A 25638-nucleotide genomic window follows, 5' to 3' on the forward strand; every position below is an offset into this window, starting at 1 on the left:
CGGCGTTCACTCCTTCTCAAACGGTAATCCTGTTTCGCCGGCTGTCTGTTGGTGGTCGTTTCCCCAGCCGGTCCTTCTCAACTCAGCTTTCCGGTCACGCTCAAAATATCCATTCGCCTCATCTGCCGCGACGCAGACGGTCCATCTATCTATAAGTCTCACGTTCTGTCTCCGGGTGAAGACCGAGCCTTCCTGCCTGCCGAACCGCTCGGCAGCAGCGTCGTCCGTCTCTCCAGGCTGTAAACGGTGCACTGACAGGAGTCAGCTGACTGCAGCTGCAGTCCTACTGCTAGTGAGTGGGTCCCACTTCCAAAACACACAAACATTGACACGTTTTGGAGCTCCGGGCCTATACACACGCACATACCCACACACACACACACACTCTGCGTACCTGCGTTCACTCAGTGTTTGAGCAACAGCTCATTTCCCTGCAGGAAATAGTGTAATTTGTCGTCTCCAGCTGGACTCCCAGGCGTGCGTTATTAGCTGCGAGGCTAAGACGCTCTTTAACGGCCAGATTCCATACAAAGCTGAAATCCGAGTTCCCTAAATAAGACGACGTGACACTGGCAAATATCAAACTCGTGAGTTCTCAGGCTCCCTCCGGCGAGCCGGAGGCGGCTCTGCTCCGCGGAGGCTGAGGCCGTGCTAACCCACTATGCCAGGAATTCGGCGACACGGTGCTATCTGACTCATTTGTTTGCCGACGGAGAGACATTCCTAAACGGCGGAGAATCATGTGTAACGGACCGGCATTGTTTTATCGGCCGCCGGGTCCGACCTCGTAAAAGCGGCAAAGGGGCAGCTGATGTCTGGATCTGCTGGAAGTTTACATGTTTTGCGGGGCATCTGTTCACAAGATGGGCGATAAGCACTTGATTGTCACGACGAAACAGGGAGGACCGGTGAGTAAACACTGGAATAACAGCTTAATTGTGGAGCGGACGGACCCTGGCGACGCTTCCCTCCCTCTTGATTCAGAATAATCATCTAACTCAGACACAAAAAAAACCAAACCCGGTAAGTCTAGACCAGGTTTTTCGCATTCAAAGCCCACCACGTGTTTTATTTCCAACCATAACCCAGAGGGAAAGATAAAGATCAAAGATACTAACATGAAGTGACCAAAGAAACTGCAAACAGAACGGCTGCTTGGTGTTCAGGAAGCAGGACGGTGGACCTCCCTGCCCGGACATCTATCTCCCAGATCTCCTCGTACGATTCCCGTCTACCAAGAGGCATTTCCTGAACCGATGCCGTGCAATGCAATCCATTCGCGTCGTTTGGCGGCTTTCGCTCCTGAACGTCTACTTCCCGTATTTGTTATTTGTTGCAAAGCGGCTGACTGAGTTCAAATGGTGTTTTATGAACGGCGTGTGGGTCCTGTGCATGCAAAGGTTCCTCCCGAAGCTGTCGGAAGATCACATGTCGCAAACCGACAGTAGAACAAGCCTTTCATTTATGCTGATCCTTAACTAGCGCAGGGCTCCCACCCCAAATATGTACACACTTGTTTTAAAGATGGATCCATCCTTACCAGCTGCAGGATGTCCTCATCCTTTGGCATCACACAGAGCTCCAGCGAGGCGTCGCTTGTGGACGAGAACCAGAGCGGAGAGGCTGTTAAGCATCTCCCCAACATGCAAATGGGAACATGTCAACGACGCGGCTGAGACGTTAGCGTGCCCGTGACAAGGGACAACACGCTCCTGGGACGCTCACCTGTTCTGGATCAGGGCTATCACCTGCGAGTAGGTCTTCCCGATGATGCTCTCCCCGTTCACCTTGACTATCCGGTCCCCTGCAGCAGAACAAGAGAAGAACAGGAATGCTTCCGTATATGTGCTGCGCAAAGAACACCAGGGGCCTGTTTTTTTCTGATTTATTCGTGCTAAGATCCTTTCTCCATTCAGGATATGTGGGCTGGGGTGAGGTCAGGCCGGCAGGGATGTGGGAGAGTTGTGGGAAAAGAGTCTCCTGCTGCCCTCCGGAGAGCAGATACAGCAGATTAGAGCAAAGAGGGTGCCGAGTGTATCCGGGCCGCTTAGCATTTCCTGTAACAGAAAGAGCCGCGACCAGGAGGTTTTTCTTCTTTATGCCTAATCCGTTCAAATTTCTCCAGGTTTTCGCAAAAAAACTTCTGAAGTATTTCTATCCCGCAACGTGTTTTCCAAATGTGAATGCAACAAGTACATCTTACGAAGACGGCGGGTTCGGAGGCGACCGATCGCACGGACCTCGCCGTATTGGACGAGGAAGAGCTAATAGTCATTTGTGACCAAGCTAACATGAGCGGTTAAGAAGGTTAGCCACGGTAACGTGAGGTGCTTGAAGGTGCAAGCAGAGCCCTGGACCACATCGTGGACCTTTGAATAGATGATATGGCGGGACATGAGCGGGTCGAGGTCGGTACCTGTGCAGAGTCCAGCTCCGTGAGCAGGGCCTCCCTCCTTCACTTGTTTGACGAAAATGGTGTCCATGGGCTCCAAGCGGTTCCGCTGTCTCCCTGGCAACCACACAACACATGCAGAGCCGACAGTCAAACACAAGGTTTTATTTACTTATTTCCCGGGTTTGAGAAGCAAAAAGGGATGATTTGTTTTTGTGGAACGTTAAGCCGCGGGGGTGGACACGCTCTGACATCGCGGGGATGCCCTGAGCTCCATCACCTTGACCCCATGCCCCCATACGGTACTCTCTCTGGACTCAGCAGAAGCTCTCTAACCACCAATGTCGCCAACACACACCGCTGACAAACAGCAAATCCCACAGCATGAGATGTTTCAACAAGGTACAACTTGTTTGGATTCGATGAGAAATCTGAAGCTGCAGCAGGAGCCTCAGAGCAGCCTGATCATGTGGGAGTTATTGAGTATATCTGATTATATCCATAAACATGTCCAGCAGGTTCCCAGCCACGGACCACGGTTCTACACGTCATCAACCAGGATACGTTAGACGATCCATCCTGGAATACAAGTTCTGCGTCACCTCCTCTCATTGATTCTACCGTCAGGTGTGTCCTTGGCTTGAGAGCGGCGGGGGGAGGTCACGCTGTGCTGACGGGGCTTGGCGGAGGAGGACCGCCTACCTTTGACCGGAACGTGTTTTCTTTTTCCGTCTGCACAACAAGCCCCGTTTCCACCTGAGGTCTGAGGAAGATCAGCGCACCATTTCTACGGGGGAACCTCAAGTGTGCGGGCTACTTCCTGAGCGCCTCAGCAGATGTCATGTGGTGTGGAAGGACGGCAGAGAAGATGCAGTGGGTGAAGCGGTCACTTTGTCCAACTCAACAAGCAAATCATTCTGAAGGATGCGGTGTTGGACGGGGTGCCTCACCGGCCCCCTCCTCTGGCCCAGAGTGTCACTGCAGAGGATTCAGATGTATTTATCTCCAGATCAGGTGTTCTAAAGGTGCAGAGGGTTTCCAATACTCGGGAGAACGCGGGCGTTTGTTGGACGCCGTCATGAAGGAAACGTTTTCTCCGATTAAGACGGTTTCTTCCGTCCAGCGGGCAGTCAGGAAGTGGATGCCAGATGTAGGCGCTGTGTTCATCCAGCAGAAGGCAGCAGAGTGCACTAAGAGTCATTTCCTGTGTAGAACTTCTCCTCCTTTGGGCTGCTCACATCAGGAGTCTCTCCAGCCAATCACCTGCCTCCATCTAACCCTCTCCATAAACCTCTTCTCTGGTTTTCCTCTAAGCATCCTCCTCCATCCCTCCTCTGTCCACGTCCAAACCATCTCTGTGTGACTTTATCTCCAGAACATCCACCCTATGCTGCCCCTCTGATGGACTCCTTCCCGTTCCTCTCCATCCTCCTCACTCCCGGAGGCAACCTCCTGTCTTCTCCTGAGTGTCTCCAAGCCAGACAACAGGGTTTCTTCTTCTCACCATCCATCCTCTCAACCTTTCCTTTCCTTCTGGCTGATGATCTTCCATCAACCCTGACACGTTTCTCCACCTCTTCAGACTCTGGGTCTGTCCACCAGAGGGCAACCTGCTGCTCCTCTGCTGGCAACGCTTATATTTGAAAACAAGCAAAAAAAAAAAAAAATCAGCTGACTCAAAGGGATCCAGGCAGAGGAGCCTGTGGAGGAGATTATCTGTGATTATGGGAGGTCAGATTATTATGCTGTGGGGGTAAATCACACAAATACAAACTAAACATACTCCCATCTTTTCCCCACCAGGGACAGTCAGGGGTGATATTGTGGTAATAAAATGATAAGTCAAACATCACAAAGAGTCAAATATGAGAGTGGCCAGTCAGAGCGCATGAATCCTTTCTCGTTTGTCATTCCTAAAAAACGGAAAAGAGGGTTTCTTTGCGCCACTTGGAAGCAGAAAAGGTAAAAGTGACTTGATGGAGAAGAAAAAGAAAGCACTCTTCTCCAGTGCTGGGATGCAGATGATTGACAGGTAAAACTCAGGAGAGGCGCGTGTTCCGGTGGTTTCTCCACACAATACGGCCGAAGAATACGCCTGATTCCATCATCTTGTCAGCCGGTCAGCTCAGTGACAGAGTTGGAATATGTTTTCTGTTTTAAACACAACTGCAGGCCAACTGTTTATCTTAGTGTCCAAGAGATGGAGCAGCGTCGAGTTCCTCCTCCTCCTCCTCCTCCCCGCAGCCAGAAGGTCCCTGGTTGGATTCCCACAGGGATTCCCGTGTGGAGCCTCCATGTTCTCCCCGTGTCTGCGTGGGGTTCCTCCGGGTTCTCCGGGTTCTTCCCACAGTCCAAACACTTGCAGGAGGTTCACTGGAGACCATGAGTTGACCAGATGTGTGAATAGTTGGATGCTTCTATATGATGTCCAGGATGAACCCTCTCGCCCAGTGACAGCTGAGATAGTCTCCAGCCCCCCAGCAACCCTGCGTGCAGGATTAGCCAGATGGAAAATGAATGAATATTTGACTAGAATGCTGGGGCCAATGTGAACACTATTTAAAGAAACAAAAACAAAAAAACCCAGATTGTCCAGATGCATCTCAGTTTTTTCAAGGTCACCTTCTCGGTTGTAGTCTATCAGTTAAAGATGCAGGAGACATCATCTAATGAAATGTGAATTGACATGAAACTACGAAAAAAAAAATAACAGTCTGTGTAATAAGTATATCCAGGTTATAGATACAGTTCCTGAAACCAATGTTGGCCCTCGGTCCATTCATGTGAATGAATGAGTTTACTGGTCGCTCCAATCCAAACCCAATATCCTAGAGCTCCAACTCCGCAGCGAATATTGGATTCTGGAGGATTCCATAGCGCAGCTGGACAAACGGGATTAAACGTGAACATCTAAATCTGTGGATACTTTACTGCTTGAGCAACGCACAAACTACGGCGTGGATTAATGTAACATGCCAGCCAGGTCCAAAGCTACTCCTCCACGTCCGAAAGGCCAGAATCGATGCAGCTCTCCTGGGTGGCACCTCGCTCCAGATTTCATCTGTTATTAATTTTAAGCACTCCGTGTTCATGCGCCGGGAGGACAACGCGTGGACACGTTAATAATCAGGTATGCAATGGGTTTTCCTAGCTAAGGCATCCGGGATGTTGTCAAAAAAATACTCAATGCCAAATACAAACCTCTTTCCTGGCTGCTGCTTCCTCAGTGATACACGAACAGAGCTAATAACTCTTTTTTTTGACGGCAGCATGTCGCGGCAGCTCCTACTATCCTTTACTCTTTATTTTCTCCAGTTATTTATGTACCTGTTCTTTTAAGGGTGGGACTGTATACCGTTTCTCTGCGGCACTGTGTTGTTTGCCACAGTGTCCCCCCTGCCGATAATGAGGAAAATGATAAAATACACCCGGGAGGAAATTCTCCAAATGAAAAAAGGAGGCGGACTCCCAGCGGCGCGCATTTTTATTTAAGAGGTGGAGATAGTGGACTCCTACAAGTACCGAGGGGTCCACATTAATTATGAATTGGACTGGTCACACAACACTGATGCACTCCACAGGATGGAGGAGGCTGAGGCCATTTGGGTGAAGGACGAACCGGGAGCTTTCCTGGACGATCCTTCCCACCCCCTGCGAGACGAGCAGCGGCTGATGGGATCTCACAATCTCACATGTCATGCCCAAACTCTGCTGTCTTTCTTATCCTTGTTGGTCCCAGCCCGCACGCATCCTGCCTATTTTTGTACATTTATTTTATTCTTGTCATTGCTATAGTCACTCTATTTATAGTGCCAGTTAGTTCTGGTTGTGTATTTTTCACCCTTATATCACCACCTCCTTTATATTGTCCATTATTATCCCTGATGTTGTCGCTGTTGTCTGTTTATTCATGGATATCTCGCTACCCTCTGTCTATTTATATTTGTATTGATTTTACTTTTTTATTTTTTGATATTATAACTGTTACGCTGCTGTGACAAAGGAAATTCCCCTATGGGGATCAATCCAGTTTATCTTAGCTTAGCCTATCTAACTGTACACTGTCCTACACTACCACTGTACTACCGGACTGTCCTGCACACACACTACACAGTACTACACCGCTTTAGCAACCCTAGCTCGCTACTGCCTATTTATTTCGGCACTATTTAATGTCTATTTCAAGTTACAGTAGAACTTATCATCTAGAGTTCCTCTTGGAAACAACACCCCCAGTTCCTGTCTATAGTCCAGTACATTTTAATGCACCTGTCCATCTATATGTGTTCCTAGTAGTAGAGCGCATGCTTGGCATGCATGAAGTCCTGGGTTCAAGCCCCGGCATCTCCAAACTTTAAGTGGCGCCGAGGGCAGAGCGCTCGTCCTTGGAACAGAACATTCCTGGTTTGATTCCTGGTTCCTCCTTGTGTGTCCAAGTATTGTTGAGCTAAAACACCGAAGCCCTGACTGCGCCCCTGGTGCTGCTAGGTGGCGGCCAACCGCTCGTGGCTCATCCATGATGAGTTAAATGAAAAGAAGGAATTTCCCCACGAGGGCTTAATAAAGTATAATAATATCAAATTAGTGCCCGATCAGTAAATCACTTGTAAGTTATTGACATAAAATACCATTTACATACTATGTCTGCACCTGCTGCTTTTCTTTTTAATGACAATGAAGTCATTAATCTAATCTGAATCTAATCTCACAAAAAAAAAAAAAAAAAAAAAAAGCGCTTGCTAACTTAGAAAAGTCACACAAGTAATTGTCTATCAAAGTTTGGTGCTCCATCTGGTGCAATCTGGCAGTGAACCCGGTACTCCTGCCGTGGCTGGGTGGTCGGTGCTGCTCTCTGGTTTGGCCTTCCTTCCTCCTCCCTGACGGAGCAGCGGGGCCCGGCTGAACCCCCGTCCCCCCGTTGTTATGAGTTAGATAATGTTATTCTACAGAGGGCCGGGCCGGCATTAGCTATGGTGTAATACTTCCCCACCTTTAGCCTTCGCGGGACCTCAACATCATCCCGTGTACAAATGAAGAGTATTTAAAAATACATTCAAAACACAGATGAATGATGAGTTTGCTTTTTTTTTTTTTTTTTAAACGTCAAATTTCACAAGCCTTTGAACGCCATGTGTGCTCAGATGTTATCTATAGATGTTTTGCTCCGAAGGAAGAAATCGGAAAGTGGTGATCCTTGGCACGAGAAGGTTCCCCAAGAGGCAGGTCTGAAAGTCCAAGGGCACTTTGCATAAATCCATAAACACCGGGTTCCTTCTGAGGCACAGCGTGTTATGCTGTCAAAAGTCTCCTCAAAGGAACAAGGGTGCTTGAAAAGTGGCAGATGATTCTATCTTGGAAGAGGAACGCTGTAATCCTGCCTGCTTTTCCATTCCCGTGAAAAGCAGCTTCGTACAGTTCACACACGAACCGGTCCAAACACAACTTTGCTTTGAAAGCCTAAACCCTCCACCTGCGTAGCCCAGTCCCGACCTCCTTCCACACGCTTTCGCAAACCGTCGCCCTCGCCAACCCGGCCGACAGACTTTGTCAGAAGGCGGAACGCCTCGTGGTCTCGGTCCTGACGGGTCCCCTTCGCTAATCGCCGCACTTTGCAAACGGACCCGGCTCGTGCCGGACGTCTGCTGCTGCGAGAGTGCCAATAAGACCCTGGGTCAGCGGGAGCAGCGTGAGGCGGCGGAGTTTGCATGGAGGGAAACGTCATTTTGCCGGTCGCCTAGCCGACAGCGCGGCCACTTCGATGCGATTCTCGACAGTGAGCCCAGAATTTACGACTCTCAACTGTTTCTACCGGCCTGGACGCTTCTCTGTAACTGACAAGAGCCGCCAACAAATGGAAGGGAGATAAGTGGATTTTTAATGGTTCGATTTTAACCGGGACGGACAAAATATCAACACCTCCTTGAGGAGACGTCTGCCATCTTCCATGCGAAGTGTGACGGCCACCCAACCACCCGAAAGTAAAAGACTCCTCCTCAGGGTCGCCCTGGATCCAGCTGGATCATGAACTGGATTTCATGACTGCGTCTATCTTTGGTGAGCTTTAAAAGAAGGAAAAGAGATCATTTAAAAAGCCACCTCCGCGACCGTGAGCTGTCCAGACCAGAAGACACACGATGATTTAAAAACCCACGGCTGACACATCCACTGCATCTGTCCGCTCATCACAACATTTTTTCCACTGCGGACGTAAAGGTCTGGCATTCCAAACACCCAAATCTACCCCAGCGGAAAGAGGATCTGAACCAACGTGTCTCTGTCCGGCAGGCCAAAAACCCCTCATTCAGCGTTTTGATTTCTTTCGGCAAAGAGACAAACATTCTTCTGCTATAATCTGTCCGTGAAACACAGTCTCAGAAGGATCTCCAAGTGGATGGGAGGGCTGACATTTATCAGGGTAATAAGACGTTGGAGCTGAGAGGCTGTTTGCCTTGAGAGGGGCTTTCAGACCGAGACGTTCAACTTTAACCAATAAGAGTTTAGAGCTAAACGCTGGAAATATACACACAGCAATCAGCTATACGTTCTACTGACTGACTTTACTCACCTGCTGACCCTGGCACCTGTCTGAAGGTGGAGTGGATCAACAGCCAGCTGGGACTAAGTCATCAAACTAATAAGCTGGAAGGCGGGAGATGGTGTGAGGGACTTTGAGAAGAGCCAGGTTCGGACATGCTCTAAGCCCATTCTGCATGTGGGATCTCATGGCTGCAGGCAAACTCAGGGTGCCAAAGCTGGAAGCACCATCAGACCTGGACCACTGTCCAGAAGTTGTTGTTCTGAGAAACCCGAGATGATATTTCCACAGACACCTCCCTCCAAGACATTGCTGGAGACAAATGGACACACTCTTGGTGACATGAGGTTCCCCAATGCCAACGGCTTCTTTCAGCAGAACAATGGTCACTGTCTCAGGGACAGTTTGAGGAACTCAACAACAACCTCAAGATGCTGACTCGGTCTTCAGATATTCTTGTTCTCAATTCCATGGACCATCCGTGGGGATGAGCTGGCCGGACAAATCCAACCCATAGAGGCCCAAACAAAATGTACGGTTCGTCCAAGATCCACCGCTACCATCTTTGTCCCCGACAGCACAGGGTACTTTCACAGGCCTGCTGGCTTCTGATCCTCATATGGTCAGCGCTACTCTGGCAGCAAGGGGTGGACCTACCTACACATTAGGGGGGCATTTACAATGTCTTTGTGGATGGATGTATAATTGATTTGCGAAGACATATTTGGGTGGTCCCGCAGATCCAGATATAAGAGCATACCATAATATGCACTATTACGTATCCCTTGGACACTTAACACGGCCTGCCTACCAAGCCAGTTCGGCATCCCTGCTAATATTGTGGCTATATCCTTCATCTTATTGTCTCCAGAAAGGGCGGATCTCAGAACAAATGCTACTTTTACAAGCCAGGTATTGAATTATCCATCAAAAGTACTGAATTTAGTCTCACAAAGCTCTGGTGACACGCATCATTCTGCATGCTGTTTGACTCCTTTGGCCAATTTTTAAAACTCATATCATTCATTCTTCCGATTATCAGGTTTTAATCCGATCCTACATGTTGAATAAACACAACACGCACTGAAATCCTTTGTCATCGCCGTTCTCGAAAACTCTAGTTCTGAGTGGCTCTCGGTTGGATTTCAACCCGAGGATAATTCCGTCTCCCCTGCAGTCCGTCCAAAAGGGTTTGACCATGAGTTGAGTTTTCTCAGAACTTCTGACGGCGTTTGGAAGCATCATGTTATATTTTTCTGACTATCTGCGATGTCAACGGGTTCGTTCTGGCGCTGCGTAACATGCTGATGGGAAATTTGAGATCAGCATTTTGACCTGGCGATGGCTGGCGACTCCGCCATCGAGCCTGATGTCACGTACAAAACGCACATTTAGGAACTCCTTCTGCAAGGATGAGATGACCAGGTTAAACGGAGGACAGGGTGGTGAAATAACCGGAGCCAGTGATACAATCAGTACACAACGCTACGTTGGTTGACTCCTTCACAGTTTCATCACACACACGCACACACACGTCCCACATCTAATATGTAAATGCATTGCAGTCCAATGAGTCAGACTGAGTCTGTTCGCAAAGTAACAGAAAGAACCGCAGCAGACCAGAGGAAATGTTTGAAACAATTCGGGCTCCGGCTCTGCTGGAAGAAGGTGGTGCACTTAAAGACCCAAAGGAGGAGAGCCCTGCGTGCCGGTTCGTCAATGCCCTCTCAAGATTTCACGGGAACGAACCGAAATCGGCCAAAAAGGAAAAGAGGGGAGGCGAAGCTGGTATTTTCAGAGAAAAGTGTTTCAACGTTGAATGCAAAGCAAATATTTGAACAGATGGAGACGTTTCTGCGCTGAGATACCACAGCTTCATAAGCATGGCACAAAACGCACCATTTGGATTTTACCCTTTAGTAACCTGAACAAATACACAACAGGAGAGTCGGGAGCCCGCCAACAGAGATCCAGCTACGCTCCTCCGACAGAGACCCCGGCACGATGGCCTGATTCGCAGCGGCGTAGGAATGTACGGTATGGAGCAACGGTGTCCTGTCACATTTACAGACATCGATCCATCTGCTCTTTCTCTGAGCGCACATTAGACCCGCACACCGCAATGGGGCTGGAGGGCGCAGGTAGAAAAGCAATAACGTGGCCTCGAGCAGGAGAAGCCGCCGGTTTGCAGACGCACACGGAGAGACAGCACACAATATTCCTCTGTTTTTTAATTTTTCCATGATGCACCTTCTGCACGGCTCTTGTTTGTTTATCTGCGTACCTACGTCAGAGCACATGGGCCCGCCTGTTGGTCCTTTTTGGAGGTCTTAAGTATTTCTAGCGGCAACACCCAGCTAGTCAACATGTGGTCTAGAGCGCCCCCCGCCCCCTCCCCTCCCTTCCCCCCCCTCTCCTTTCCAAACACAACAGCATCATCAAACACTGGCCCGGAGTCAAGCAAATAAACTGCGTTGCTGCATGCCGGGGAGGCGAGCAGAGCCGCGGACGGCTGCGGCGCGCAACTTCTAGAAACCGTTCTCCCTGCACGGTTTGCACAGCAAACGTAGCCGTCACGGTCGGATGTTTCCCGGCAATGCCGCCTCTACGAGCGTTTCCGGACGGCGTGTTTTTTCGCGGGCTTTTCTGAAGTGCCATTACTGCTGCATATTTAATACTCTACTAATGCAATAACTTTGCGTCGGTATTTGCATTTTACAATATCTGGCATGGATTATTGGCTCTTGGCCCTTGGCTCTTGCTAGTTTTGGGGAGCTGCAGAGAACGTCAAGTTACTGTGTTATCCCAAGAGCTAGCCGGCAATAATAGCGTGCAAAACAAATCAGCAGTTGCAGGACAATCGAGCCGAAGTGCGACCGCGGGATGAAAACCGTCTTTCAACAAAGCCCGAGAATGCCAGAAGGTAGGCGTTCTCCACTTATTCCAGATCTCCAATAATTGTGGACCAAAAAGGGACGCCCAGTCAGCAGGTATAGAGGTATACTTTGCAGCGGCGGGAGCCAACGGTCCACCCAGAAGCAGCTTCAGTCCACAAGCCGGCCTTGAGGCGGACGCTCCGAGTGCATCCTCGCCGGGGCAGGAGAGCTCGCCGGGAAGTAAAGGAGGTTTCATGAGCAGCTGGAGGCCCGCCAAGTCATTTCCTGTAAATTTGTGTCGGTGGGGGGGAGCCCTCGGGAGGTTCTTATGCAGTAACTAGAGTCGCACATAGATTCTCCACGGTGGTCACAATATGGGAACGTGAGTTTCAAAAGGAGATGCTTCAGTGAGAGAAAGGCGTCCACGCAAGCATCCAGAAGGTCTTGGTCCGGCTGCGTGGGAGGGTCTGGCGGGGCCACGCAAGAGTTAAAACGGATGGGAGGAGACGCGGCGCAGGAATGTGACACCAGGGCCAAGAGGGATGATGAGGGACACTTACAGGAATCTCTCCCTTTCCCAACGGGAGCCGGTGGAGAAGGGCTGACCGACAACCTGGGACGCTCCGCTTTCGCCGCCCACTTGCACAAAAACGACGGTTAGCATCACCGAAACGCGACGCTAACCTCCCCTTTCCTGTCCCGCCTAGTCGTTTCACACCGGCAACCTTCACTCACTTGAGGTGACTACGAATTGGATCCATGAACGGGTTTCAGGTGAAAAAATGATTGTGAATGGGAAGCGGTGAAAGTGTTTTGCATCCAGCAGTGCACCGGATTATTTGAAGTGCGCGAGAGTGTGTATTCACGTCCCTAACAATATGTGGTGTTTGGGAAGGCGGCTGCTCGGTGGCTGCGGAGCTGCCCCGCAGACACCGGCAGAATACCGAGGCGCTGGAACGATGAGCCGGACGCACGGAGGAATTTTCGAGGCCTTGCCAAACTAAAAGCTCAGCTCGGGCTGCCGCTCTTGCGGAGCGAGGAGCGACGATCGGAAAAGTGCTGCCGGTGCAAAACACGGTGTGCCTGACAGTCGGCCAGAAAACAATTAAAAGTAAATCAGAAAGCTGCATGGAGAAAATGAAGTTTCAAATGTGTCTTCTACTCCAGCGATAAGGGCCGGGAGATTAGTTTTATTTTTTTTAGCATATGTGCGTGTTTTCATGCAAACATGAAATATTATGTTAGATTACTGCATCATTTTCTGAAGGGCCTGCGTCTAACTCACACACGTTATAAATATGGTTCGTCTAGTCCCAATTTGACCCATTTCCTCTGCAATGTAAAAATGGTCGTGATGGATATTAATTCCTAAAGCCGATTTTGAGTCATCGATGACACCTGAACCCAAATGTAAGTTAGCGTTTCTGCCGGCCTTGATCCAAACAAGGCCCGACAATCAGGAGATGCAAAGAAAGGTCAGCTCACTCACCTCTGCTGCCATTCTCCTCGTCCTGTAAGAGAGAAAGGAGAGGACAAGGTCAGATCATTTCCGTCTTCTCCAGCTTTAAAGTTTGTTTGTTTCACTTCTGCCTGTTGATATTCTTAAACAGATGCACATCTTAAAAACTTGCGTTAAAATGGTAAAAGCAGTGTGAAATATACATATATATACCGTACTTTCCGCAATATAAGGCGCATTTGAAAGCCTTTAATCTTATCAAAAAGCGACAGTGCGCCTTATAATCCAGTGCGCCTTATATACGGATCAATATTGAGCCGCAAGAGATCTCGCAACTACGGGAAGCAACCGCCGACTCCATTTTCTTCTGTAGAAGTAGCGCGCAGTGCATGCTGGGATATATGACTGCGCAAAGCATGTATTTTCATTTCCATTTGTGCGTGCATGTGCGCGTGTTGCCGAAGTAGCAAAAACGGTAAAGGGAAATTCCAATCCCACACCACTTGTGTGTGTGTGTAAAGACACAAAAATGGCTCCTTCAAGAGATATGCTTACGACTCAGAGTTTAAACTCAAGGCAATCAGTCACGCAGTAGAACACGGAATAGAGCAGCAGCGAGAGAATTCAACATTTACGAATCAATGGTGCGGAAGTGGAGGACGCTATAAGAAGCAATAAGAAGACCAAACAGAGTTTCTGAAGGAACAAAGCGAGATGGCCGCAGTTGGAGGACAAACTTGAACAGTGGTTTGTTGAACAGAGAACTGCAGGTAGAAGCAAATTTACAGTCACTATTCCAATAAAGGCAACAGCGCTAGCTAGCGACTAGAACATCAATGAATTTAGAGGCGCTCCTTCTTGGTGCTTTCGTTTTGTGAAACGCTTTGAACTGTGACAAATGGAGTTGGAAAAATATTGTTTTCAACGAAGGCGGCGCAAACACCGGTAAGAGCTACTGGTACGTACGGTACCGTATTGTGAATTCACTTAATTGTTTTGGGAGAGAACGGAGTCGTCAGAACGTTGGCTTATATTCTATTAATAAAGTTTGACTGAATTATCTGACTGTTTTGTTGACATTCCCTTTGGCGCAGCTCCATTTAGTGGATACATAACGCAACCCCAGCAACTACTGTAGCCTCTATTATATGTGCCTCATAATGCAGTGTGCCTTATATATGACATTTTTTTAAAAGTCGGCCATTCATTGAAGGTGTGCCTTATAATCCAGTGCGCCTTATGGTGCGGAAAATATGGTGTGTGTATATATATATATATACAATGGCCCCTTAAGATACAAATCACTTTCTATACGATTTTTTTATTTCTTTAAGATACCAAATGTGATTTGAACAAATTTTAAAAACGTCATAATACGAATACCAGAGCAAGAAACCCAAAATTCGAAAATTTGCGCGGTACACACCAAGTGAGCTCCCAGAACTCGAATATGCTTGATGACGCCACCATGTCTCCTGAATTGGCGCTGCTCGCTGCTCTCCCCCTGAAGAACGCCTCGCCGCTTCCAGCATCCCTCGGCCCAATTCATCCGGATACTTCGAATAGTGCACATTTCTCGTGTCGCGTTCCTATCTGTTGTGTGGCGTAATTTGATATCTTTGTTCTTATTTTGTGTATTTTTTTTAATAATCACCATGAGCCCTAAGAAAGCAGGTGGTAAGGCAAGTGGTGAATCCAGAAATGCTTTCTATGCAAATTAAGCACGAAATAATAGCGAAGCATGAATGTGGCGTACGTGTGACTGATATCGCACGTGAAAAGAATCGCAATGCATCCTCGGTATATACCATTTTGCGAATTTGGGGGGGAAGGGGTTAATTTGTTTTCTGTTATTTTGAATGTGGACGATTCTTTTAAGATACAAAAAAAAAATCTACATACGAACAAATTAAATTCTTATCTTAAGGGACCACTGTTTATATACACATATATATACAACCATATTCCTGAAAGAGTTTCTTTTCTGGGAGGTTCACTCTGGACTTGTCAGTCACAGGGCCAATTACATTCTACCTTTCTTTCCCTTCTGGACAACTGAGTCTGCAGTGACCCTCCTGCATGTGTTTAAAATGTGAAAACCCTGAGGAACATCTGACGAAGTGCATCAAACAAACAACACATTAATAAGAAGAAAAAAAAAAGTTGTTTTTTTTACATAGCGCAGGAAAACTGCCTGTTCATTTTTGTTCTTAGCAAGCGAAGGAGCGAGAGAGAGGCGAATGAGGGTAAATCCTGCGACGTATTAAAAGGCGCTTCATATCTGCGTCTGTTTCTTCACATCCCGACACGTAAAAACTTAATTTCTAGTTAAAACCACGGGGCACTAATCCCCCTCCCCTCGGCGGCACACGTTATCCATGTATCCTTTAAGACTCTCCTGCTCCTCCAAGTTCTTCCTTAAGACCCCTGACCCTCCTCTAGCCCGGCCCTAATATCTCCAAACCGCAATTAGTCAACAGCTCAAATCCAGGATCTCAAAAGTAATTAAACTGAGTGCGATGAATCTGCGAGGATCTCCGCGTTACGTAAAGGGAGACCAGGTTGGGGTCTACGAGGGCCCTGACCTGACTGATCGCGGGTTTCCAGAACTTGTCTTGTTATGAGCACGTGAACCCCAAATGAAAAATGGTCAGGACAACACAGCCTTGTTTCACCTGTCGGTAAATATTAAACTTTAGACGAAAATACTACAAACTGGAAACGGTCTCCGAAGAGCACAACGGGGGAGGCGGCGGTATGCCTTGGGGTCGCTGGGCTTCCTCCCCTGGTACACCTTCTCGGTGCTCGCCGCTCTCCGCCCGCGGGAGGGATAACACGCTGTAACGTCAGGATTAAGCGGCAGATTGGGGCTGATGTTATCCAGAGGGCAACTGGCGATCTCCCAGGTGGGCTCGCGCGAGTCAGTGTGACAAACGCCGGGGTATTCGTACTATTGTTGGCCGCTGCGGTCTGCTGCGCTCTGTTCTGGTCCAAGTGAAATTACACAGGAAGGAATCTCTGTCGGTGTGAGTTTATAAACCTGGGTTCATTCAATCTACCGCACACATGGTGGATGCATTTCTGGAAACTCAAGTGTATTACACCCAGACACCTCCGAAGGTGATCCAGACAGACCCAGCCGACAGTTCCAGGAGGACAAACTGGTGGTGGACAAGAAGCAGAAGACAGCAGCTATCCCGGACGTTAGAAAGAAGGAGTACGAGGGCTTCAAGGGGGAGCTGAAGAAGATGCACGGCGTGAACAACTATCTCGATAGTGGTGGGGTCAGCGAAGCGGTGACCCCAAAGATGGGAGAATGACTCCAGCAGATCCCAGGAAGAACATCCGAGATCTCTGTCCAGAAGAATCCTGGGAACGGTGAGGTGAAACGTCAAGCTTCTAGGCCTCTGATGGAGGACCAGAGCTTCAGGGAGACACACCAACATCCAGATGGGGAATTTTTTTGGAATAACTTACATAAATAAGTGGTTGAAAAGCTGGGGTGAGATGGTAGAATTAGCACTGCGGCAAGGCTGCATTTAGGAGAATATCAACACTTGGCAGTGATGTGTGTCTAATGCAATATTTGGCAATGAATTCTTCCCTTTCTCGCAACAGGCCCGTCATATATGTTTGCTCAACGCCGAGTTCTACGAAGCCCAACCTGGCGAACACGTGTAGACGATCGACGGCAACACAATTATCGCTTGGTCCGTGTGTGAAGTCTGAGAGAACCTCGTGCACATGTGATGCAAGCGCACACTACTGTGTTCAAAATGGAAAATCAATGCAGCATTTGTGCTCTGCGTGTGCAAATGAGAGTCCTGGAGGCATGAAGCTCTGGACAGCGGCAGTCAACGCTTGTGGAGTTCATTGCTCCATTTTTATTTCATTTCATTTAGAATTTATCGAGTGTTTGCATTTATTCCCTACCGCGCCAACTGACCGATAAAATATCATTTCAGCGAATGATGGTTATAATAATAACGATAATGGTCAGTCGACAAATTCGGAGGCAGCCCAATAGGGGCCCAAAAATGTGATATGACACTGTGATACTATTTATCCCTTTATATTTAACCTCATATTTATATTTTAGACACATTTTTTTATGCCTCTGTTAAAATGTCATTAAATTCTAAATCTGACTGTGTTTTCCTTCATCTAATAGAAATAAGTAAGTGTGAAGGCTGACAACTTAGCAGTCCATATTTTCTGCTAACACTGGAGCAGCTGCGGAATTTAGACCGCTGGTGGTGAGACTGGATCTGTCAACGTGGGATCTGGTGGACTTGAACGGAGACTGTCAGAAATTTGTGACTTCAGTAACCGACCAGAAAAAATGACTTTTTATATCATGCAAAATCACCATCCAAGGCACTTATTGTGGAATTTGGGTCTCGGATGTTTCTCCGATCACAGCCAAACATGCTAACTGTAGCGCAGCTGCATCAACCCGTGCTAATATGAACATCCACGCTCCTCTGGTGAAATATCATTTCATTTTGACAAGACAGACCGAGCAGGAACCACTTTGGTAAGGACCGCCTCACCAGGGGTCGTCCCAGCCAATCACCTGCCTCCGTCTAACTCTCACATCCACCAACTTCCTGTCCTCTTTCCCTCCAGTCGTAAATCTCCTCGCTGGTCCTGGTGGGACCTCCTGGCTGGCAGCTCAGCATCCCTCTAGATCAGGGGTGCCCGCACTTTTTCGCCTTGTGAACTACTTTTCAAATGATCTATCTCTGCTAAAAATGCTGAATATATATTTATTTGTATATCTACTGAGTATACTTAACACAATAAATGTTTGTGGATCTTGCATAACTGCATGAACCCTTATGGTACACTGCAACCGAGTACTTTTTTGGTAAATACCTAAAACTGATGACTTGAATGGAGTCAGCAGCATAGTTGAAGTTAGGTGTGAGAAAATGACTGCTGGGATTTTAGTTCCTTCACCTTTCTCCTTCGTGCTGCAGTTTTCATGAAGGGTCTGAAAATGCCGCTCCACGTTTCTCTTTTTCGGTATAGCGATGGCAGATGAGGCAAACGCACTTTGAAAATGACTTAGTCAAAAAAAAAAGTCCACCTCCCATTCCGTGCGGAAGTGATACGTTTTAGTCTTTTTACTCGGTCCAGCTCCCCCACTCATTTTTATACCCATAAGTTTAGAAGACATAAATTGGAGGCTAACTGGCTAGCTCGCTAGAACGCGCCGTTATGTGCACATGCGCCGTGACGCCCGTGTCAGAAAAGATCAGATTGGACAGACCGACTGTCAGACAAGTGACTAATTTCATAGTGAGGAGGATAGACTGACGTCTACGTTTTAATGCCATGCGATCTACCCGCACTACCTTTGCGATCGACCGGTACATTGCGATCGACACCTGCTCTAGATGATTGCCCATCTTCTTTTGTTGATTGAAGATGTTTGGGACACAATATTACCCAGCACGTGGTAATGACGATCTTCTTTTGATGCTTTTGATACATTTTACACTGTCGGAGGGACGCCTCAATGATACGTTACCTTCAGGGAGTTGTGCACCGCAGACTCCGGCGGGTACACGATGAAGTGCCGCAGTGTGAATCCGAAGCCTTGGGAGGTCCGGCGCAGATGAAGCGTCTTGGGCCCCGGCCAGGAGAAGGGCTCGTCCTCTGCGCCGGGAGAGGCGGTGGCAGACGCATCGCTCTGCTCGTGGCCGTCCTTCTGTTTGGCCTGCGGAGGGAACGGCAACATTTAAACCGCGAGGAAAATCTGGGGACGCTCATCCTGGTTATTCCATTCGGCACGCCTGAGAGTCCAGCAGATAATCCATATACATAGTCTGTGCATTTAAAAACAATGGAAATACAAGCTGACAGCATGAGCACTACCTCCTGCAAACATCTATGCATCATCTGACTCCGGTGGACGTGGACAGGAGGTCACGGAACACCTTTATTTAGTCGCCGACATGCAGATTCATCCCGACTGCTTCGATAACGGATCAGGTTTAGATTCCTCCAGAGCTTTCGAGCAGTTTTGTTTCTTCAAGTGGAACCTCTTGCGCAAAATCACCAGAAGTGGTTGTTTACATTCGCGCAATCAAAAAAACTCACAGCCCTCGTGTTCGAGCCACCGCGGCGTTATCGTTTCCTCGCGGGACTGCGCTGTAATGTCTCCGACATGGAAATCTGCATTGCGTGAATATCTCGATTTCACATCGCAGAGACTCCACACCGATGTCGGTAATCTTTGATCTACGCAAAAAGCGGAAAGTCAAATAGTGGGTGCCAATCGTTCCTGCGCGCTCCCGAACAGAAACATCCCGTTCCACGCGTCCCCTGCCTCGCTTGGGCAAAATGAAAAACAACAAAAAAACGTGTCGACGTGTTGGCGGCGAAGGCCAAGAATGCGACCAAATGATTTGTTTTCAAAAGTGTGGTTAAAAAACCCGGAGCGCAATATCTGTCAAAATAATCAGGATTGTCTTTTAAGCCATATTTGTATTGCCCCCAGCTTAACGCCGGCATGCATGTGGCTTTCATTATTAAACCTTTAGGGCTGTTTGGCCTGCTCGCCTGATGACGGTCTTATCTTCTACAACCCCACTGTGACCAATGCCGGATAAGAAACAGCCCTTAAATGCTGGCAGCTTTTGGCTTGCGTAACTAGAATGGACGCCACAATAACGCGACCTCTGCACCCGGTAGGATGCGGCGCCGGGTTTTGATCGCTTCTCCGTCGGAGGAAGGCGGGACGGGGTGGATGTGTGCCGTCTCGAACGGCAACGGCAGAAAACACGGCGAGTCACTCCGGTCTGGACGTCCACCGTCCTTTTTCTCGATATGACGGCTCAGACGGGGGGGGAAAAACCCCAACACAAACACAAACACATGTAGGTGCGGCGGTTTATCGACCGGGGTTGTTGTGTTGCGGTGAACGAGTCATTCGCTCGCGCTCGGGAGTTTTGGATTTGAACAGCTTTTCCACAAAAACACACGTGTTTGTCATTCGAGACGGGGCTTCACACCGTTTTAAGCGTTGCCGTCATAATTCTTTTTTGATTTTTCCCAAAGTAGCACGTGTGTGTGGTCCTTCCAGCTCTGAGCGCGTTAGCATCTATTCGTTCCTTTTCTTCAGTTCAACTAGAGCCAGATGAAAGTGTGAGGATTCCGGGGTCACGGCTTACAGCGGTGAGTGTGGACGGAGGTCGTCGTGAGATGAAGACGTGTCACTTAGTGGGTTTAAACGTCCCGAACCATCAGGGTTGTGGATCGGATAAAGACGTTCGAGAAAGGAGAATAATTTAGCGACGATGGGCTTTTTCTTCAGTTAATTGTGCGTCGCGTGGCCCGGCATCCGTGCAACGATATCAGGGTTAAGGTGTAGAAATGCAACTATCATTATCATACTTAAAAATGAAAGTGTGAAAATCATTGTGCTGAGGAACGGAGGGACGCTGATCTCGACAAGAAGGCCAACTGAAGCACTGAACAGACAAACCGGCTCACTCTCATCGAGAGGCTCTGACACCATCGTCCCTATTTTACTTTCATCAAACAGTTAAAGATTCGGTCCGGGAGAAGGTGGTTCTCAAGCTGCTGCAGGAAACGTTTCATAACACTTCATCCCGCAAACTGTTGGGATCGAACTCCAGATGATGAAATCCCCCGTTTGCATCATGTTTACTCTGAAAACAGCGAAAGAGCTGAACCGCACCGCTGACCGGTTCTCCGGCAGCCATCGCTCAAACTGCCAAGAACCCCGGCTTCAACCCAGATCCCTCCTCTCTGCAGGCTCTCCGACCGAGAAACACCTTAGGCGTGGATCTAAAACAAAGACGGGATCCCTCGTGCCCTCATCTTCCTCCTCCCTGTTTCTATACCGTCCTCTGGCCTGTCTGGGAGGAGCAGATGTAGAGCTCTTCGGAGAGTTGGATGGGTGTGGGCTTATTGGTATAACTGGTGAAATCACCAGCGAGAGCCAGCGGCAGGGAAGCTGGACGCCGGCCACCATTCGAGGAGCAACAAAGGGGCGGGGGGGGGGGGGCGTCACAGCAGAATTCTGCTTTTTGTTTCCATTTTAATGTTTAAAATTTAATGACGGATTATGCAACAACTGAGGGCACTAATGGCCCACGGGTAACACACACACACACACACACACACACATATGGACTTCTCCGGCGCTCAGTTCATTTCTATAAGCGCAGTATAGCTAATACGGTCTAATGATTCAGTAGCAGACGCAGCAGAGCCGCTCAGTGAAAAGGCAAACGATGCCAAAAGTGCTGTATCCTGATAAATCAAAGTTCCAGCCTCCAAGTACTGCAGACTAAATCAAGAAAGCGACCTGATAAATACTGTTCAATTATGCATGCAATCTGTTCATCAAACCAGTCATACGAAGGGTTTGATCTCTCTGGCGCCATATGGTGCCATTGCCTGCAGGACCGAATGTTTGCGTGCCAGCCTCATTATGTATATGAGATCAGTAGTTTGGGTGAATTTGAATGTCATTAAATTTGGACTCTGGGTTTCTCCAAACTATGCTTTCGTCTTTTGTGTGTGTGTGTGTGTGTGTGTGTGTGTGTGTGAGGAATGAGTCAACCCCGGGCAGATTACCTCATGATCTACCTTCTTCGTCTCTCTCTTGGTTTTCCTCCCCGAACCTCTCTGGCTCTCTGACCACAGACATTTAACATTAGTCACCCTTGTTCGCTTCATCGCAGGAATACATGCTTTTCGTTTTCAAGTTCGGCCCAGTTTTAAACAAAGACTTACTTCATTCTATCCAGTTTAAAAATAAAAGGACGGCTCAGAAGAGAGGGGACATTTCCTAGCTGAGAGGCTATGTACACCACCAGGGCAGCCATGTATGCACAGCTGGTAAAAAACAACAATGCCATCATGTGACGACACACAGCGGAGCGCTTTCCTGGATCCACCGTAGGGACCGGCAACAAATGAAACCTAAGACCCAACACACACAGATGGACTCGCATTATACAAGATGTTGGTCAGTGAAACAGGACTACCCTGCCACTGGAGAGCAGGATGACGCACAAAAAAATTCCTCAGACAGCACAACAAAGTGCAGTCGCCCCTAACCTCTCCTCCCCTCGCAAATGCTTCTTATGTAAACCTACAAGCCTCCGCCGGGCCACGGAATTGCCGAATTTCATATTCGGCGTGTCTGTGGGCTAATAAATACTTCGTCACGGTCCACTTGTCCGGGGATCCGACGCGCCGTCCTTACCCGGGATCGAACACAGTTCTTCCTGGATGCTTCCCGCAGCCGAGCCCATGACATGCTGCGGTTGGGATTCGTGAGCCCGAGTTCCAGTTCTCCCCAGTACGCCTTGGCCAAGAGCTGGAACCAGAGGCAGTAGGGCTCCGACAGGCAGCCATCCACCCCGGCCAGCCGAGCCCAGGGGCAACTTCCGGACGAGGGGGAAGGCGAGAGGGAGCAGCAGCCTTCGGCATCCGCATCGTCCCGTACGTCCGAGCGATCCTTCAGGGGAGCCACATTACAGCCTGCGGGAAGCCCGTTCCTCTGGGCCAGCATGGCATCGCCGAGTCCGAGAAGTACGATCCCACGGCGGGTCGGACGAAGAATCCCCGAATCCGATCCAAATTTGGCGTCGGGCGGCGACTCCGCTTCGGGACGGTCGACCCCGAGGTTCCGGTTGAGTCCGCCGCGCGTCCTCCCTCCGCTGGTCTTGCGGCGTCTGCTCCCGTCTCAGCTCGGAGAAGCAGGCCTGCTCCTCTGGGCGTCCCACAGACACATGATGATGTTTCCACTCAGCCAGGAGGAGTGCTCAGCGGCTGAGCGCACTGCAGAGATCCTGGGCTGACTGACTGACGCACCCACCCACTCGCCACACAAAACTCCCTTAAGTATGCACACATACACCCGCGTAGACGCACCGGGCGGCCCGAGGAGAATTCTCCTCCTCCCCTTGTATGCTCCATCTCCTTCTCCGCTAATATCTTCCAGCATCAGCGGGTAGAAGCCGGGCAGCGAGCTCGCACTGGAGGACTCACGTGTCTGGGGGTCGATTAATAAAAAAAACGGGAACAAAGAAGAGTCATACCGGAGATAAATGGGAGAAAACGGAGTAGGGCAGGGGGATGATCTGCTCGCGGAAAGGGACAACTTGTTCGAGACGTCAGGCGTACGGCCTCTCCGGTGATCACATGAATTAACCCAAACAACAGCGGCGTCTGCGGACACCGAAACAGCTCAGTGGCACGCGAGAAGGCAGATCCTATGTATGGCTACAGTCGCGCTTATTCACCTTTATGACTGCAGATTTAAAAAATGAAAACAGAAATGTAGATCGTCACCTTCTTGAAATAATTGCCCAAGTAATTTTTTTTTTTTTTTTGGCCTGAATCAACTCCTTACACAACATACGGCTGAGTTTTCTGTGTTTTCAGAAAAACTTGGAAAAATGACCATTATTCTAAGAAGTTGACAACATAAGAAGTGATAATTGTTTCTTGATGCTGGAGTATGACACAATTTAAAGTACTTCTAAAAAAAAGGCATCAAGTATATTGAGGTCAACAGTCATTTGCACACGGGGTCCTGGAGGGCGACGCAATTCACCTTTTTAGAGGTGGTTTCACGTCACCTGGATCTTTTGACGTTGAAGACACGCCGATAGCAAGCAAAGTAAAACGACTCGTAGTCTTCGGAAATAAACAACCGTGAATCTCATTTATTCTTGGGAACTGGTTTAACTGCAACACAGATTGTTTTGGATTCAAATGGCTGGAATTCAAACATAGGTGATATAAAATGGGGGAGACCAGAAATCAGATCATATTTGTATTCAACAAACCCAAAAATAAACCATTTTCTCATATGAGACGAACCACTTGAATAACACTGCACTTCTGTTTGTTGTGAAAGCGATTCTCCAAATAAATACATCTGATGTCAGATTTATGGGGTTTTCCCTTGTACCGCCCCTAACGGCTAAAATCAGTTTGTATAGGACGGTCACGAACAATGTCGACTACTCAAGACAAATTTCATCCAAAATAGTTGTATACGCAAATCTGGACCCAGTATCCCCAAGCCTTTCTAGATTCACAATGTCTTGGTTTATAATAAGCCCTCTTTAAAAGCCAAAGTCCTTGCCACAGTTAAGGTCGGTGAGCGCAGGATGGGAACCTGCCTCTGAGAGAGAATGGGTACAAAAGCAGAAGTTTAAAATCGTTCTTTGGCCTCCAGGCTCTTAGGAGTACTCGTGCAGCTTCAACGCATCTAGAAAAAGTCCATATTATATTGCTTGACAATGTAAGAATGAGCGCTAGACTTTTTGTTACCTGCTCAGATTCCATGTAAAATCACATGGAATTATTTATGGCAGGCAGAGCAACTGGAAAAGCCTCTATTTACATTTCTGCAAGCAACATTTGAACACAGAGACCTACATTGGGTAACATTGGCCTTCCTGGTCTGTTGTTGAGGTGAGGTACCACATGATGATCCGGTCATAGTGAATCCATACGATCGGTCAACATAGACACGAAGAGTCCATCTCCGATTGTACCGTTACCTTTGCGATTAAACGTCAACTTAGACCTACCCAAGCAGTTCTCAACACTCTTGTAACAGTAGGTGGAGGAGCTCAAACTGACACAACATAACGTGAATACTCCATTTTGGAGCAACAAAGGAACCAAACGTAGTTAATGTCAGATCTAATTGCAAGGTTTGACGCCAGAATTGTTTGTTGCGGAGAAACCCGTGTCATTCTAGGTATACCGGTGCATTCCCAACAACACCGGAGGTACAGTGCCTTCAGAAACAGCCCTTTGCGGCGTGAAAATTCACCCCGGTCGAGCACGTCTATAAACGGTGAAAATGTAAATACCAATCTATTTTGATTCTGAGGAATAGCAGACGGCAGCCACCGAGAAAACAACATCAGAAATCCAGTGGAGGAATGTTCTCCCCCCTAGCATTTGGTTTTCAGCATCTTGTTACCACATTCACTTGGCTCGATATAGCATGTGCAGTTCTGTATGGAAAAAGATGGCAGGAATAGAAGGGGACAAACAAGTCGAGACACTTGCAGTGACCGAAGCCAGGAGCCGAAATAAAGGAAAGGTTTGTCTTGTTGGTCCAAAAGACAAAATCTATGAATCCATAAGAAATGGCATTTGTTTTGTTTTTTTTGTTTTTTTTTTAACACTGCTCATTGGAGTCAGTATCAACAATGGCGAGCCAGTTCTTTTTTTAAACCTAGACGAGGTTCCACAGAGTCTGGCCTACCATCGAGGTACAGATAGGAAAGATCTTGCAGCAGGGAACTTGAATGGAATTCCCGTTGGCTCGGAAGTGGATTTGGTAGACATTAAAAAAAAC

General features: G+C 48.3%; 1 protein-coding gene across 7 annotated transcripts in view; it reads right to left on the reverse strand.

The window, feature by feature from the left end:
* arhgap21a (Rho GTPase activating protein 21a) overlaps positions 1 to 25638 on the reverse strand; it is a 77264-nt gene that overhangs the window by 23054 nt on the left and 28572 nt on the right. For 3 of the 7 annotated variants that reach the window (XM_086150825.1, XM_086150826.1, XM_086150824.1), the window contains exons 1-6: positions 22513 to 23128; positions 18799 to 18987; positions 13293 to 13314; positions 2417 to 2509; positions 1726 to 1804; positions 1541 to 1595 (exon numbers count right to left, since the gene is read on the reverse strand). In XM_086150825.1, the coding sequence (XP_086006951.1) occupies positions 1541 to 1595; positions 1726 to 1804; positions 2417 to 2509; positions 13293 to 13314; positions 18799 to 18987; positions 22513 to 22821 (747 nt within the window). In that variant the 5' untranslated portion in view covers positions 22822 to 23128. Of the gene's footprint in view, positions 1 to 1540; positions 1596 to 1725; positions 1805 to 2416; positions 2510 to 13292; positions 13315 to 18798; positions 18988 to 22512; positions 23129 to 23183; positions 23233 to 25638 lie in introns of those variants that run through there. The other 4 variants (XM_086150828.1, XM_086150829.1, XM_086150827.1 and 1 more) reach the window with 2 other exon arrangements.

The sequence above is a fragment of the Fistularia commersonii genome, chromosome 8 (assembly GCF_037954325.1).
Source record: "Fistularia commersonii isolate RoL2024-O1a breed Wild chromosome 8, RoL_Fcom_v1.0, whole genome shotgun sequence".
NCBI classification, from domain to species: Eukaryota; Metazoa; Chordata; class Actinopteri; order Syngnathiformes; family Fistulariidae; genus Fistularia; species Fistularia commersonii.